The sequence below is a fragment of the Lissotriton helveticus genome, chromosome 4_1 (assembly GCF_964261635.1).
Source record: "Lissotriton helveticus chromosome 4_1, aLisHel1.1, whole genome shotgun sequence".
NCBI lineage: Eukaryota > Metazoa > Chordata > Amphibia > Caudata > Salamandridae > Lissotriton > Lissotriton helveticus.
The window spans coordinates 1,599,613,403-1,599,630,591 of record NC_136063.1 but is presented as its reverse complement, the minus strand read 5'-3'; the positions used below and the strand labels follow the sequence as shown (position 1 = coordinate 1,599,630,591).

The 17,189-nt window shown below is 40.9% G+C and overlaps 1 protein-coding gene across 2 annotated transcripts in view; it reads right to left on the bottom strand.

The window, feature by feature from the left end:
* AOAH (acyloxyacyl hydrolase) overlaps positions 1–17,189 on the bottom strand; it is a 919,324-nt gene that overhangs the window by 433,986 nt on the left and 468,149 nt on the right. For both annotated transcript variants that reach the window (XM_078688219.1, XM_078688220.1), the window contains exon 9: positions 9,339–9,387. In XM_078688219.1, coding sequence (XP_078544345.1) covers positions 9,339–9,387 — 49 coding nt within the window. The remainder of the gene's footprint in view (positions 1–9,338; positions 9,388–17,189) is intronic.

The window sequence follows — 17,189 nt, the reverse complement described above, 5'->3', positions numbered from 1 at the left end:
TACTTGCAAGTCCCTACTAATGTGGCCTGTCAATTAAATTGTACTAGTGGGTCTGCAGCACTGATTGTGCCACCCACTTAAGTAGCCCCTTTAAATATGCCTCAGGCCTAATATTGTAGCCTCTGTGTGAAGTATTTAAACTGCAATTTATACCTGGCAAAAATCAACATTTGCCAGGCCCAAACCTTCCTTTTTCATACATATAAGTCACAGGTAGGTCCCTGGACAACCCATTGGCCAAGGTGCCGTGAATTTCAAAAGTGGGACATGTAATTTTAAGTTTTACCTGCTCTGGTAGTGAAATACCCTTAAATTCATTTTTCACTACTGCAAGACCTACCTCTCCCATAGGATAACATTAGAGTTACCTTATTACATTTTATAAGATGTAATTTCCAAATGCTATCCGGGAGTGATACCCCAAAACTGGTCCCAGGATGCTTGCTTCCTATCCAGGGAGGACCTGGCTTGGCAGTTTGGGCTGCATTGTTCCCATGAGGTGCAGGGTCACAATTGATTTGTGTATGGCCAGGTCCAAACTGGGGTTGTGTGGTGAGCAAAAAAACAATGGATTACACCCAGATCTGTGACTGGGGGTGAATGTTTGCATTGTTCAGCCTTCCATCTGTCAACTGTTCCTTTTTCTTTTTTCACCCTATGTGGGAAGGATATGCCCAGGAATAGGTCCCATGCTCACTGTGCAACTGGATTGAAGCAAGCCTGGATGATGAGGGGTGATACACTGGAACCGGTCCCAGAATGCCTGTCTCTGGTCCAGGAAGTACCTGGCTTGGCAGTGTGGGCTGGACTGTTCCCATAAGGAGCAGGGTAAAGACGGATTTGCCTACGGCTGGGTCCAAAATGGGGTGAGCAAAAAACTATGGATTAAACCTCACAGACATCAGTGGTGATGGAGCATTTTCTAGGCGGCACTATTGGGTATTGTCAAAAACCTCATCCCAGATTGGCAGTCCAAGCTCTACAAAGATCACTGCTTTTGTTGTCGCTCATGTGAGATTTCGCAGAGTTGGAATCTTGGCGTCAGGCTGTCCCTATCCGAAAAGGCACAGAAATAATAGGGCGGGCATCTTGAAGTCAGGCTTGTACTCAATTACTGATAATAAGCATTTTAAGATATGCTTGCTTGAATAAAAACATAGCAAGACAATGATTGTTTTAAGCATACTGTGCATATTTGCGATGAGGAATTTAACCTATAATGACTTTGTATGTGTACTAAGTAAAGAGGTCCAAATGTAGGCAGAATGGTAGGTTTCAAGATGATATATATTATATCCGGCTCCAGGTAAGTAGGAAGATGGTTGATAGTAAATAAGATGGTAATCAGTAGTAGCCCCACCAGGAGCAGCCTCCCTGCTGCTCAGCCTCTCATCTTCAACTGACACTCTAACCAAGACCACACACCAACATTCCGTGACATCATCCTACATTCTAGAGTCATTCAGGCTGAACGGAAGAGAGAGAATTGGTGCAAAGAAAGAGGGTAGAAATCATGCTACAACACTATGCTTGTGCACTGTAAAACAGTTTTCATGCATTTCAATGTAAGTACTCGATGCAAAGCAGAAATATACACCAAACTGCCATAGCACGTTGAGAGAAAGAATTACTCCTCAATGAAGAGTAAAAGCCCAATCTATTTATACTTTAAAGTATTAGTAATAAAAGCTCTGGCAGCTGTCTGCAGCTCAACTTACAAAGGATGTATACACAGCCTCGATTCTCAGAACAGGATTGAACAGGCAGTGGAAAATGTACCCGTTGGGAATAATGGGGCAGATTTATGAAGGCCTTGCGCCGCCGGTGCGTCACTTTTTCCCATGTTAAAAATGACGCACCGGCGGTGCAAGGCCTTCATAAATCTGCCCCAATGTGTGCAGCGGCCCATGCTGATAATCAAAAATAATGTTTAATGCACGAAATAACTGCAGTGTCCACTGGATGTGGTCGGCATGTGTAGCAGTCTAATGATGGCTTCCCCAGCTGTTGACGTGTTTCCAGTTGAGTACGTGCCTCGCACGTGGTAATGTTCTGCTGAACAGGCCTGGAGTGCAGCCGCATTAAGAAGGGAGCATGGTTTAATACGTGCGTCGATGAATGCCAGGAAACTGGCGAGCTGTTTACTGAGTATGGACACTGAGGTATGATACAATCTTAGAGCATGTGCAGTCTAGGAGAATGCACTGGCAATAGCAATATGCAAAGGTTAAGACACTGATTCCTCTGATCCACTTCCTGCAATATGGAAAACAACTTAAAGGTTCGCATGTGTTAGCTGAGTCTCCTGAACTTCTTATACAGTAGTTTCGCGACTGTAGGTAGCCTGAAAAACTGAAGGGGTCTCTGTTGGGCCATGTAAGATAGCCTATTTATCTACGCGAGCCAGGGCGGTTATCGGAGTGAAAAATGTATTGTTTATCAAGACATTTAGATTCTAAATTTCTCCCTGGACAGACATTCAATTCCTTTTCTTGGACTTAGTACATGATTTTTGGCATGTGTGTGGTGCTCCTAGCCAAGGTGGAAATTGAGTGTTATGTGTTCTCAACCATCCCGTTCAGCTAGTGTTTTATATAGACACATTCTTCAATGTTTTGGACTGCTGCAGGGGAACTACAGTGCCCACCCAACCTCGCGAGTCCAGGAGGAGGGCTCTGACTTCCTGGCAGCGCTTATAAGCACATTGTGATCTTGCGGGCATGCAACGTGTTCCTCATAATTTTGGCCCGCTGCAGGGGACTCCCTCAGGATGTGCCAGAGCTCTTGCCCGGGCGAAGACCTGGCCAAAACCGGGCCCATCTGACCTTTCTGCGGCCGAAAGAGGCTGGGCCACCCCTCTGAGAACTGGAACATGAGATCTTTTCTGCAGTATGTTCACTGGTTGATCACCTGTTTACTTTATCTCTAGTTATCATAATGTTGATTGTCTGGTCATGGTTAAAAAAGAGTCTATTCCTGCAAGAGACAACCTGTTGGCAGGCACAATTGTATCTTGTCTCACTAATGTCATGGGAGTCCTTGAACAAGAGATCGGCTCGGTTGAAGAGCAGTTGTGCTCTGCAATGAAGTACTCATCTGGGAAAAGTAGTTGTCTGGAGCCTAAAGGATCACCCAAACCATGATGCAGTCTTAGCCCCCCTCTGTGGCAGTTAGCCATAAGGGAGGGAAATCAATGCAAATGAGATGTTCCTGATGAAATCAATACTCTAGACGCGGGTCTCCTGTGCCCCACAAATTTGACAATGCTCAATGCCTCTTGCAAAAAGAAGAGCCCCCTGAGCAGGAAGGGAAAGGCCGTCCAGGATTCCAACCTGACTGCACTGGGTTAGGGCATTCATTTCGGACCTAGACATGGCTAGAAAGCTTACTTCACTGGAGAAACAACTCGCAAACTTTACTGTTGGTGTGATGAGTAGGCTAGACTCCCGGAAGGCCCTTATTCAGAATACTAAACAAAGTGATCAGCGCCCTTGGCCTCAGACAAGGAATGCTTGTATGGATGCGCAAATGGACAGGGGTCCTACTACTGATCAGAGGGACCCTCAAACTTCACTCACACCCTCCTCGCCGATTCAGGTGGCTTTACTCCCTTAACAATTTCTCTGACCATTCCGGGAGAGCCAAGACCCAAAAGGAAGATACAAGGTGGATTTAGGTGACAGGACTGCTAGTATGCACACGATGGCAAAAGATCAGCTGCCAATACCCTGTCCAACAGGTCTTCAAACTCTCCAGCTACCTCTGCAGGCTACTCCTTATGTGCTCCTGTTAATATTGAAAAAGTTGATGTCCATATAAATAACAAAGTGATACAAAAGGGGATGATGGACAGAGCGTTTGAGCAAATCAAACACTCACTCCCAGTCAACTGATCTGGGTTTAATCCATCACCATTCTTTAGCTCACTCCGCCACCCCAGTTCAGACATAACCATATGCAAATCCGTCTGACCCTGTGCCTCATGGGAACAGTCCAGCCCGAACTGCCAAAGCCATGTCTTCCCTGGACCGGAAACAAGCATCCTTGGACCGGTTTCTGGCATTTCAGCCGTCATCAGCCAGGCTAGCTTGAATCCAGTGGCAAAGTGAGCAAGGGACTCACGTCTGAGCATACTCTGCCAACTTAGGGCGAACAAAGTGATACAAAAGGGGATGATGGACGGAGCGCTTGAGCAAATCAAACACTCACCCCCAGTCAACTGATCTGGGTTTAATCCATCACCATTCTTTAGCTCACTCCGCCACCCCAGTTCAGACATAGCCATATGCAAATCAGTCTGACCCTGTGCCTCATGGGAACAGTCCAGCCCAAACTGCCAATGCCATGTCTCCCCTGGACCATAAACAAGCATCTTGGGACCGGTTTCTGGCATTTCAGCCGTCATCAGCCAGGCTAGCTTGAATCCAGTGGCAAAGTGAGCAAGGGGCTCACGTCCTTGCATACCCTGCCAACTTAGGGTGAACAAAGTGATACAAAAGGGGATGATGGATGGAGCGCTTGAGCAAATCAAACACTCACCCCCAGGTCAACTGGTATCATATAAATAACGATACATTTATGTTAAAAACAAAACAAAATCGCATCTTTATTGACGTATTCGCCCCCTTGTGTACTTCACGTCAACCCCGACTCAGAAATAGGTAGTCAGGCAGGCTTTGAGACCCAGGTCTGAGGTCACTGATTGACAGGTCACAGGTGGGGTGGCATGTAGCAGGCCGACAAATGTGCAGGAAATCCCAGATCAATCCCACAGATAGGCGCAGCGACCCCATAATGGTCGAGGGAGATTGGCCTCAATAAAGCACACATGGTCGGAGGGGTGCATGCGTTCCCAAAACACCATAAAGTCAGATGCCATGTGAAGTTAGGAACACATAGCAAGTCAGGTAACAGCACACACAGTACATGCAGTGATCATGAGCTCCCCATGCCCGACATATAGACACGTTACCCACTGATCGCATTGTGTCCCTGCAAGTTCAAGACCCATTTGGATTCCTCATACAATACATTAAGTTATGGATCAAAAGACAGAGGTTCACATTCCTTACCAATAAAGGATCTCTGGAACTATTTTATTGCATTCAATAAACTGAATAAAGACCCATGTTAGACCGATTGTAAATTGAGACAGTCCTCTGACCCTATGCCTGTGGCTGTTCTCCCGGGTGCACTATTTAATTAAACAAACTGGTCCTATTTTGCCAAATGCCTCGGCTCTTGTTTTTTCAAGGTATTTCATGTTCAAGCAAGTCCTTAAGTCCTTAAAGGTGTGATTCCGCTGAAACCAGGCGTTCAAGAAAATCATGACCAGTTATTAAAAAAGTTAGTGCACTGTTTAAATAGGAGGGCGGATGGTTTAGGGCAGCTCATAGTCAGATCAACCTTGTGCAGTGTGTCTCCTAGGCAGGCACTCATCCAAAACATGATAACAACGACTGCGAGGTTGTCAACTTCAGGAAGAGCTGTGGTCAAGTACTTCTTGGAACAACTTAATTTCTCTTCACACAGCAGCTCAGTCTTCAATGTTCTTCCATTAGGCTTCTTTTACAGACAACCTAGAGAAACCATCTGTACATCCTTGACCAACACCAACCCTCCCACTACAGTGACTAGGTTTCTGCCCTTGACACAGTTAAATCAACTGGATTTACTATCAAATCAGCCAACTGATACCAATAAAGTTCAAGACAAAAATGCAGACAAAAATGCAGGATGTGCTATGCCCAGTCCCCCGGACAAGGTGCTCAATCCACCCACCTTATTTGTAGAACGCCCAGCTACTATGAGCACTGGAACAAATTGTGATGGAGTAATACAATTTGCAACATAGAACAAGGCAGGTCTGGGTACAAAATTGGGAACTGGGACTGGCTAAACTTTATCAAACCTTATGCAGTTCTTTGTATGCAAGAATCATTGCTCCTTAATCCGGTTTTAATTGATGGTATTGTGGCCTATTCCGCTCCTGTGATATCAAGCCCCATAGGCAGGGCAAAAAGAGGTTTAGTTACACTGCTGGCCCTTACCTTCCTGGGCAAGGTTGTGTGGGTAAACCTGGACTCTCCTAACTATCAGAAGCTATTCATAGAATGTGACAGGGAACATAGGTTACCAATCAGTTTTGAAGCCAGAAGCTCTGCCATAGTGAAAGCATTCCAGGAGGATACAGAGAAAGTTTCAATAGATTCAATGATAGCTAAGTGATTGTATGGCTAGGAGACTTTAACGGTAAACATTGTCAAGTATATCCAGCAATGTTGTGTGGCTTACTGAACACCGAAGAGGAGCCTATTACGCACTTTGGAAAAGGCTCATATGGAGATTAACTTAATTAGTTATGAATGGGGTGTAACTTGCTTTTTGCGTTCGACTCTTTCAACAATATTCCAGTTGTTACTCCCTCTTTTATTGGGCATGGCTGTTTTAGCTTAATAGATTTCATTTTATTTTCATTATATCTTAGGGCATGGGATGAAGAATATGTGCTACTAGCCTCTCCTCAGAGTGTTCATAGGCTTGTAGCTGTCTCAATGATTAATGTTTTTTTAAATAAAGCATCAGGTGATGATCCATCTGATACCGCCGGCACATTAAATTAATAAGGGGGTTTCCTAGAGCTAGACTATAGTTGGTGACAACGCTTTCTTATCAAATTTAGTGACCATAACTTATTGTAATTATTTTATATGCATTGAGGAGATCGAAGAGGGTGGGATTTGAAATAATCAGCAGTGCAACTAAGACTCATAACAGTAAAAGCGGGAGATGGTTTGACTAGTCCTGTACCAAGGCCCACAACTAATTACTGGTAACCTTAAAAGTGGTGACTTGTCCCCTGTCTAGTGCGACCAGATAACTACGAGTGGCGCTTTGTGCTTACCTGGTGCAAACAGGGATGGACTGGCTACTGGGTGTTTCTGTGTGCTGCCGAGCTGGGGGCTAATTTCTCTGCGGTAGGGGCTGATTTCGTTTAATGGGGACCTGCTTGCGCATTGAAATAAAAAAAGCAAAACGAATTTTGTTCAGCACACGCAGGTCCCCATCAACGAAATCAGCCCCGAACTCGGCAGCACACACAACCGCCCGGTAGCTAGTACGGGCCTGGGTGCAAATTTCACCTAAAATTTTAAAATCTGACATCTCCTATTCTACCAATTGTATTTCTGTCATTATGGTATAATTTGATTTATTAAATACACTATATGTTTCTAAATTGACGTCGCATTTTTCTTGTGTTGTGTTTTCACTTTATAACTGTTTGTCTCCTGCATCAATACTTTACACATTGCCTCTAAGTAAGCATGCCTGCTTTGTGCCAAGCTACCAAACATTTAAGAATAGGTTTATTAAGTGACTATTGTGGTTCACCCAGATAATAATTGTGCTTAATATTTGAGTTGGCTTCCGCCCCCTCAACTAATATACCAATTTCTTATGTCATACTCTTCAAGTGCGTATCAAAAACAACAAGGGCGCCCAAAGAGTCAGCACCGGACCTTGGGAATCGTATTTTTTCATGCAACAGTGGTCATATGCATATTAAAATACAGACAAGCTTAATAAATATAGACACAATAGAACTATATTGAGTGGCGTGATATGTCCAGCCGGACAGAGATCACAATTTTTTACTATAAAGAGAATATACCAAAAATTTCACATTCACAAAGACTGAGACACAAGCCTGTGCCTTCACGCTAACGAATTGGCAAGATAGAACAGATAGAAAAAAGGAGGAAGAAAAATGTTTAGGCAAAAGGTGAATGATTTCTGAAAAAATGATAAATTACAGAAATTCAAATTACATCAAGTCGACGGCGTTTCGATCCCTTAAACACAATATGTAGGATCATCATCAGGACAAAAAGTTAATGCATTAACTTTTTGTCCTGATGATGATCCTACATATTGTGTTTAAGGGATCGAAACGCCGTCGACTTGATGTAACATCATATATGTGAAAAATACTGAATGCGATATGCATATAATGATGTAATTTGAATTTCTGTAATTTATCATTTTTTCAGAAATCATTCACCTTTTGCCTAAACATTTTTCTTCCTCCTTTTTTCTATCTGTTCTATCTTGCCAATTCGTTAGCGTGAAGCCACAGGCTTGTGTCTCACTCTTTGTGAATGTGAAATTTTTGGTATATTCTCTTTATAGTAAAAAATTGTGATCTCTGTCCGGCTGGACATATCACGCCACTCAATATAGTTCTATTGTGTCTATATTTATTAAGCTTGTCTGTATTTTATTATGCATAGGACCACTGTTGCTTGAAAAAATACTCTTCAAGTGCAACATATATATCCTCATCTGTACTAGAATACGGCTAAGTCCATAATAACCGTATACTGAATATATCAAAATAATGTACTTTATCAAATTCATTCTCAAATTCTTGGTCTAAGGCTTTTCAAAGTGATTCTCTTATCATATGCAAACATAGAAATCAGTACAAATATTAAAACACAAAGTCAATCTCGACTATATGATATTTTGTTAATGCACATAGGCTAGTGCAATGATTAACTACCCATAGAGATAAACATAATAAGTGTTTATCCTAGGATATTGAGGTATTACTATGTACACTCTTCCGTCATAGTAGATTGTGATTATGTCAGAATCGGACATGGTCAAATACACAGAAGATCAGATAACTAAAGTCCTTGATAATCCATTATCACCCAGTGGCAATACTGAAGGTACTATTACAGTAAATCAGAAATGCTAGGAAAATGTAAAAGGTGTAAAAAAACAAATAAGGATCCATCTGCATGCACAAGTCCTGCCAGACCACCTAAAATGTACACAATTCTGTGGGTTCTACACGCCATGATTTTCACTGATGATTTATATGCTTGAGAACTTGTAAATGTACCAATAATATTCACTTGCTCTCATTTTTCATTTATTCACTCATAAGCTTCTACTTTTGCACCCTCTCCTTCACTAACTCTTGATCAGTTACTTCATTGGTTTTTTTTTTCTAAAAATAAAATGTTTCTAAAAAAATTTTTTATTCCTCATATACCAATAGTGGGTATTCTAGATAGGGAACCTCCTCCTCTCCTTTAAACTCAACGTCACGATGTTCCAGCGTTACTTCATTGTTATGTTAATTAATATCCAATATCACTTACCCTTGCAACTAATAAAACATCAGAAATGTGGCTTTCACAAGATGAGGATTTAAATAAATGGAACTGAATTATACTACTGACGAATCCCTCGAATATCCAACAAACAATGATACATAAAGTTGTGAACAGAAATAATGAAATCATGTGCATAGTAAACTTTCTCACCATGATGCCATTGCAGTTTGAATCTTGAAGAGCATCCCAATCATCTGGGCTGCAGGAAATGAAAGATATCACATTTGTTTAATTGAAAGCAATGACGAATATTATAGAAACATTCAATGTTAAAGATTATAAAACAAAACCAAGTGAATGATCAATGATGTTATGGAAAAATACATTTTCAGTCAGTTTAGTCGAATGGGACTGAATGCCCCAAGTAGTAAATTATGGCATTATGAATTGTACCAATGTCAACTTAAACAAAGACAATTATTGCTGTTTTCATAAAGAAACGTATAATAAGCACTGTATTGGGTATTATTTCTTGTGTCTTCTAATTTCCTAATATGATAATATGGTGGTACCAGAGGACCGTCCTACAGCCATCTTAAGTCTAAAAAGTTGCATGTTTGCTCGTTGTTGCAGAGCAATAGACATTTATTAATGTTATTTACTGATCTACCCAAAGAGGCCTCCTGAGAACTGTACATAGCTAGGGGCAGTGTTTAATTTGAGAAAGTGGTTGTTGGAGTGGCCACTGGCACTCACTTTTGAGGACTGGAACTTATCTTTTCTTTCTTATCGACCATTTATGGAGAGCAAGAGAGAGGAAAACACACAAAGGGTAATGGCGGAAGAGAAAGACGGAAAGCTGGAGCCATGAGCTGTATATAATACTACACAGCCTTCATATTCAGAGCACCAGCTTTTAATAGCACATGTCAGGGGTTTCTGAGCAGAGCTTTCAGTACAATCAAGCATTCTTTTACAAATTAAGCACTGGAGGAATACAGCAAGAAACATAAGACATGTTTTAAGTATCACATTTTACAAAGTCAAATAGTTTACAAGTCATGAATCTTATGTTGAGCTACATGGCTGACAAAACTGCAAAGATCATAGGGATGTGTGTGGGGGGTTGAATAGCAGCATGCAGAGGCAGGTCTTATTGGAATGGAAAAGACTTTAGGCTCTCCTGGACTGGATGATGGAAGAGGGCACCATGAGGAGATTGGGGAAAGGAGGTTATATCAGAGTTTATTCATATAACAAGACAATTTTCTGAGTCCAGTGAGGCAGACTAAATCTTGAACAACAGTGTGTAAGAGACGGAAAGTAGAGTCAGGAATTCTGATCAGTAGAGCACTGCTGGGAACAGTGCTTGATACTATCACAAGGCAGTCTGCAGAGAAACTTCACACAGGGAGCCATGGAGGCTGAGAAGCCTTCAACTTTATATCAGATAATTAGAATTGTTTTTTTTAATGGGGCAATAGCCAATTGGCCAACAGCTTTATATGTCGCTAACTGCGACTCATATTACTATAACACAGTTAGCAGGATATTTGTAACCTGAGTTGACATGGTTTGAATGTTTCAGATTAAAAGAGTGTAAAGTTCTTCTGTGATATATGTTTAATTAGATTTTAACAAGCAGGTTTGCAAAAGTGATGTCATTAATGTTCATATCATTTTTGTGTATATATTTGTATTTAGGTTTCGAATCATTGTCCCTTCTTTGCTGTCTGAGATATATTATTATTGTTTATGTAGATATGTGCATATATCTGTTGGATTTTTGGATTTTTGTGCTGTTCTTCAAATGTCATGAATTGATGTGTCTAATGTTTTTATATATGTGTTTTAAATGTCATGAATTTAAATGTTTTTATATATATGTATTATATATGGTGTTTGTTATTCTTATGTGCTGTTCTATGTATTTAAGTGTACTTAGTATTTGTCTATTTTGTGCACTTTTTTCAGCCCTGACGAAGTTCCAATCGGAACGAAACGCGTTGGCTGATGTCTCCATTTTAAAATGAAAAAATAATAAAGGATATACTTTTGGAATCTATTGGAAGCTCATTGACTTCATTCTGGTGCACCATCCTTCTCCTTATGCACTATTTAAATACCATAATGAAGTGAGTTACAGAGTAGACAGACTTTCCACTATGTATAGTCCTTTGGGGAAACTGATTAACTTCTAAATTAGATCTGTAATACTCCACAGGTTTTTAAGAATTCTGTACCTCAAACATGCAGTTTCAACATGTTACCCAAAATTTCATCCACTTATCGTGTGTTTTGCCAGATAGTCTTTCAACGTGTTGCAGGTTCAGCCCTCTTCGCTGGTAGGGTATGCCCAGACATGGGTCCCTAGCTCCCTTTGCCACTGGACTCAATCTAGCATGGCTGATGAGGGGTGTTACCCCGAAACCGATCCCAGGATGCTTGTTTCTGGTCCAGGGAAGACCTGGCCGTGCAGTTCGGGCTGAACTGTTCCCATGAGGCACAGGGTCAAGTCTGATTTGCATATGGCTGGGTCTGAACTGGGGTGGCGAAGTGAGATAAAGAATGATGCTGGATTAAACCCAGATCTATAACTGGGGGTGACTGTCTGAAAAGTTTCAGCGCACTGTCCATCATCTCCTTTTGTTTAAGTTGTTCGCCCTAATTTGGAAGGGTAAGCCAAGACGTGGGTCTTGTGCTCACTTTGCCACTGGATTCAAGGTAGACTGGCTGATGAGGGGTGTTACCCCGAAACCGGTCCCAGGATGTTTGTGTCCGGTCCAGGGAAAACCTAGCTTGGCCGTTCAGGCTGGACTGTTCCCATGAGGCACAGGGTCTAGTTTGATTTGCATATTGCTGGGTCTGAACTGTGGTGGCAACGTGAGCTAAGTAATGATGATAGATTAAACCCAGATCTGTGACTGGGGGTGTGTGTCTGAAAAGTTTCAGCGCTCCTTACATCATCTCCTTGTGTTTTCTCACTAACCATTTATTCTATGTTTATTGTCTGCTTGTATGTTGCATTCCATTTATACAGAATAATATATTCTTGTAGTTGATAAAGAGATCAGTACAACGTTTCCTCCCAATTCCCTTCCTGGACATGAATTTGCTCCTGTCCTTTATTTTAAAGTATTTGTAAAGACCCATAAACTGATATGTTTATGGGAGTTGTCATACTTCATAAGGCATACACCTCAAACCTTGTAACTCATTTGCTCACAAGTAAAATTACAATATACTAGCTAGTAATATTACAACTCACTGATGTAGTATTATATGTGATCAAACCCATCTTCAAGTAAAAAATAAAATTTTGCAAATAAAAACAAAAAGGTGATCTGTGCATACCTAATATGAGCTGACCTAAAGTGCACAAATAGTTATGTCACTGTACTTTAGGACCATAACACATGTTAAAAAATCATTGTTACTGTGTGATAGCTTTAATACTCACATCATTCAATGGTCCAGGAATATACATTTTAGTTGGTTAGCAATGTACATTTGCTGTAACTTCCCTTTGAATGAATTGCATTGTTAAATCAATAGCATGGAAAGGAATATTACCATATATATGTCCACTATGTTTGTGCCAGTGATATATATATTAACAGGTTTCATCTTGCAAAGCAAGCTTAAACATGTATTTGTTCATATTAAGTAGCAGTGTTTGCATTCTGCTATCTTGCGATTAGGTGGTGCTGATGAATGCCCTGGGGTCATGCTTTTAGACCAGTTCATATCATAATAATCTCCAGCATCTTGTGAGTATCCAACTGTGGTTCTGTCACCTCTGGTAGTGAATGAGTGAGCGTCGAATATTTGCGTTTCAACAAATCATATACTACATTTTTCAGTAATTAAAGGCATGTATGATATGATTGCATGACTAACGTCTTGTAGTTACATTGGTATATGGTGTCTGTGTGGGTTTATGATGCTCACTGTGTTAGCATATGATGATGATGATGTGTGTGTATTGCTATATTAAGTTGTTGCGAATGGTACTATTTTGTGTTTGGATATATGAAGTTTGGCATGCTGGTGTATAATTGTCTGTGTGGTTATAGTTGCATGGCAATGGGGCCATTTATGTTGGTTATATAGATACATGTTGCTCAGTGTAGATGAATGAATGTAGCGGTATAGTTGAGTGATGGCGGTATGTGGTCATCTGCTTGCATCAGTGTGCACAAAAAATGTTTTTTTGGGCGGTCATATATGAGGTTGGGCTGGTGGCAGTATGAATGTAGTCATGCTGTCATATCTTGAGTGGATTAAGAAATAAAGAAGGGTGGGTTGGTTATGTGGAGGAAATTATAATGGTGGGTTTTTGACATGTAGTTTTTTTGTGCAGTGTGTTATTTTTTGTTTTAATAGTTGTGTGATGCACAGGATGAGCAAAGTTTGACCTATTACAGGGGGCTGTGGAACCAAATGAATGATCCACTTTAAACTGTGAATTTTGGTAAAGTTGTATTTTTTATGGCAGAGCCACTATAAACATATTTGACAACCTTCGCTCCCTTTTAACTTCATGTTTTTTAGATTTTTTTCCAAATTTTATTTTTAATATATCTACACTATTTCACAACCTTGCCGTACTAAGTCAACCTTAAATCCCACCTTTGTTATTTATTCAGATAGCTTGAATTAACTTTTATTGAAACAATCCTAGACTATGGGGGAGATTTACAAGGAAGTCACGCAACGCAGCGCAGCCCCTGCGAGGCAGCAGTGTGTTGCGTGACAGGGAGGGAGCAGGAGAGCACCATATCTTCGGAGATATGGCTTTCCCCTCCCCTTTCCCTTGTACCGGCGCTGATTTCAGTTGCTGTGCCCCATGCACACATCTTAGCATCATAGCACTAGGGTGTGTGCAGGAGTCTAGCAAATGTTTTGTACAGGAAGGGTACCCATCTTGTAAAAAATACTATGCCTAGACATGATGGAAAGCTTTTCCCACTTGGAATGCGTGCTGCACCGTGCAGCACGCATGCAAAGTTTGAAAAGCATGGCGAAATTAAAGCATTTCTCCCTGTTGCGCCGGTTAGTGTTACTTATGTGAAGCTAACCCAGCGCAAAATGTTTGTAAATCTTCATCTGTGTTTATACGTTTGTAGAAGGATGCATGGTGGTGTGACTGAGTTCAAAAGTAAATGTGTATAATTTCTGCAAAAGTACACATAAAATGCAATTAACGTTTGGACGCATGGATGGATTTATCCTGGAAGGTGTGCCTCGAGTACAAATATCTCAGAAGGCACTGCTCACATGCCTTTGCACTGTAACATAACACTAGATTGTGTTTAAAATCATACAAAAATAATGAGTGGGCATGGCTAACAACATCATCAGCATGTGACTTCGTTTTTGGCATTCACATAATGAAGTATCGTAAAGATATGTACAGAGCTGCACAAATCACGGTACATTTGGGCATTGGTAATCACAAAAATTGGTTTGTAGTAGGGAATATTGAATCCCAAATATCAACGGAACAGAACATTGTTGCAACAACATCAAGGGACGAAACACCAAAAAGTAAGTGCACAACTATTTTTAACTCCACGTCTACGTACTTGAAACTATATATATCACCCAGGTATGTATATGTGAAGTTAGGTATAGAAATGAATAGATACTTCGATAACTGGCAATATTTTGCCTCTCAATATTGCTGTAACGATATTTTGTCCCGTCGATATTTGGCATGCGATATTTGCAGCCTACACTCAAAAATTGCTATCTTGAATATATTTCTGCATATGTACATGCAACTTAGTAATGCACAATTTTCTCATGCTTTAGGCTGGAAAACATAGCCAGTTTTGTTTTTATTTCAGATTCATTGTGCTATTCTTTTACCATTGCCAGCCAAGCCAGTTGAATACAAGTTATGAATTTCTTTTTCGATGCAATTTAACAACATTTTTCACCCTCTTGCCCAAGGTAGCTGTTAGTTTTTTTGTTCCATTAGTATAGTAAAAACATAAAAAATATGCTATGAATGGCACTTAAGTCTACTCCTACGACGCAATGTATGAATTGCCTATCCTTGATCTCTCCTCTGATACTTCCCTTTTTTATGACCACTTCCCTTTGAACGCTCATCCTGCACACATATATATAACCTACTCATAGGTTACTTTAACATGAGTAACTTAAAGTTGAAGCTACCCGGGGCAAAGCACAGGTTAATTTAGTGATTTTGTGGTTCATCCTGAAAGGGATTGTGACTGTTGCTTGACCAGGGCTCACACTCCAGTCAACCAACAACTCAATTTCTAAGACATAGGTTCTCAAACTTAAGTTTGCATGAGTTGCGCAAACACCAATGCCTATTAATGATTTTCTTCACCTCGCTGAAGTTGTTACTATACATGAACACACAAATAAACTGTGTAGGGTCTGTCCTCTGTTTGTGTAGTAAAAGAGTGTCATGGTTGTTATTTCTTGCACCTTTTTTTGCTCTTTCTACTAGGTGCCTTGAATAGTGTCTATCAGCAGTTCCCAATATGTGCCTGCTGCACCCCAGTACGCCTTCCAAAGTAGCCAGTGATGCTGCCAATAGATATGCCACAAGCACACAACAAGCCAGGTAAAGCAATATCTATCACACTACAAAATACTTAATAGCATCTTTTGTTAAATAAGTCCTATCGTCCATGCATTCTTTTTGCAGTCAGTTATGGTTGGTGTGTGGGTTGAAACTTGCTTTGGATGTTTTTGGCAGTGCATGAGTGTTTCAGTGATTTTTCCAAGGACATTGTGTGTGTTTTACATTTTCAAGAGGCTAATCCGCAAGTGACCTCGCTGGGCTAGTCAACTACAGAGTACCGGCATGAGCAGAGGCATTCAGGCAGTAAGTTGAGTGCGCCTAACAGTGTGGGGGATCATCACAATGTATTACTTTCACAGGAGGCACACCGCAACCAAAGGGGCTGCTCAGGTATGATTACAGAGATACTGTGTCACTTTGCATCCGCAAGATATCCCAACTGGTATTATTTGTAGACAATTACGTAGGATATGTTAAACAACATTATCAGACAAGAAAAAGGAGACTCATTTTAAGTTGTAAATGAGCTCAAGGAATCATGTTTATCCAAAACAGGAAGAAGACTGGTTACAGTTATCAGCACTGTAAACAATTCAATTAAAACAACCCTATTTGTAATTGGTGCTCAAGTGGTGCTAGTGATGTGCACTGTGGCGACGCAAGTGACAAAGTGATCAGCAAGAGACGGCGCAGGGTGACTAGTGTAAGAATATATACAGTGAATAGGAGTAACAATATAGTTCCAGCTGAATTGTGGTCTTTTTCTCTTGACCCGTTCCCTAGCAGTCTGTCTGTTTCATAAAGAGTAGTAATCTGCCTCTTGCTTGTGTTCCTTTCTGCAGACATTGCAAAGTCCAGTAGCGAGTCTCCAGCTTCCCCTTTCTTTACCTTGTTGCTTTTGTGTTCTCTGACACAGAGGGCATGGTAGCCAACAGGGTCAAACTGGCCTATAGGTCAATCGGGCAGAGCAGAATGGACTGTATGTGTGTGTGTGGGCTGTAATACTTCATGATCATACTGCCACACACAGCATCATGGCGAGATGGGAAGAAGAGAGAGAGACAATATGTGGAAAAGAAGAGGGGAAAGAGCACAGAATGACTAAAAGGCAAATTAGAGAAGCAGATCAATGAAGGCAGGTAAAAAAGAAAGGATGGAAAAGAATGGAGAGGAGGAAGAGAGCAATGAATTGGTAAAGTGAAAGAGAGCAGAATGAGAAGCACAATTCTAGACAAGGTAGCCAAAGAAGGGATAGAAGAGTATATGGCAAAGTGAAGACTTGAGGAAAGAGAGAGGATGTCTTCAGGGAAGGATGGATAGTGTATCACATGGGAAACGTTCTTTAGAATGAAGCCGGAATCCCGTTGTGACTTCACAGCACCAGCAATAGAACAAACGCATCTTTAGTACGCATTCGTACAGCACGCAGGTCATTATAACCATTTGCCTTAAGGGGGCACATTGGTGAAATGGTGTTAGATATATAGTACAAC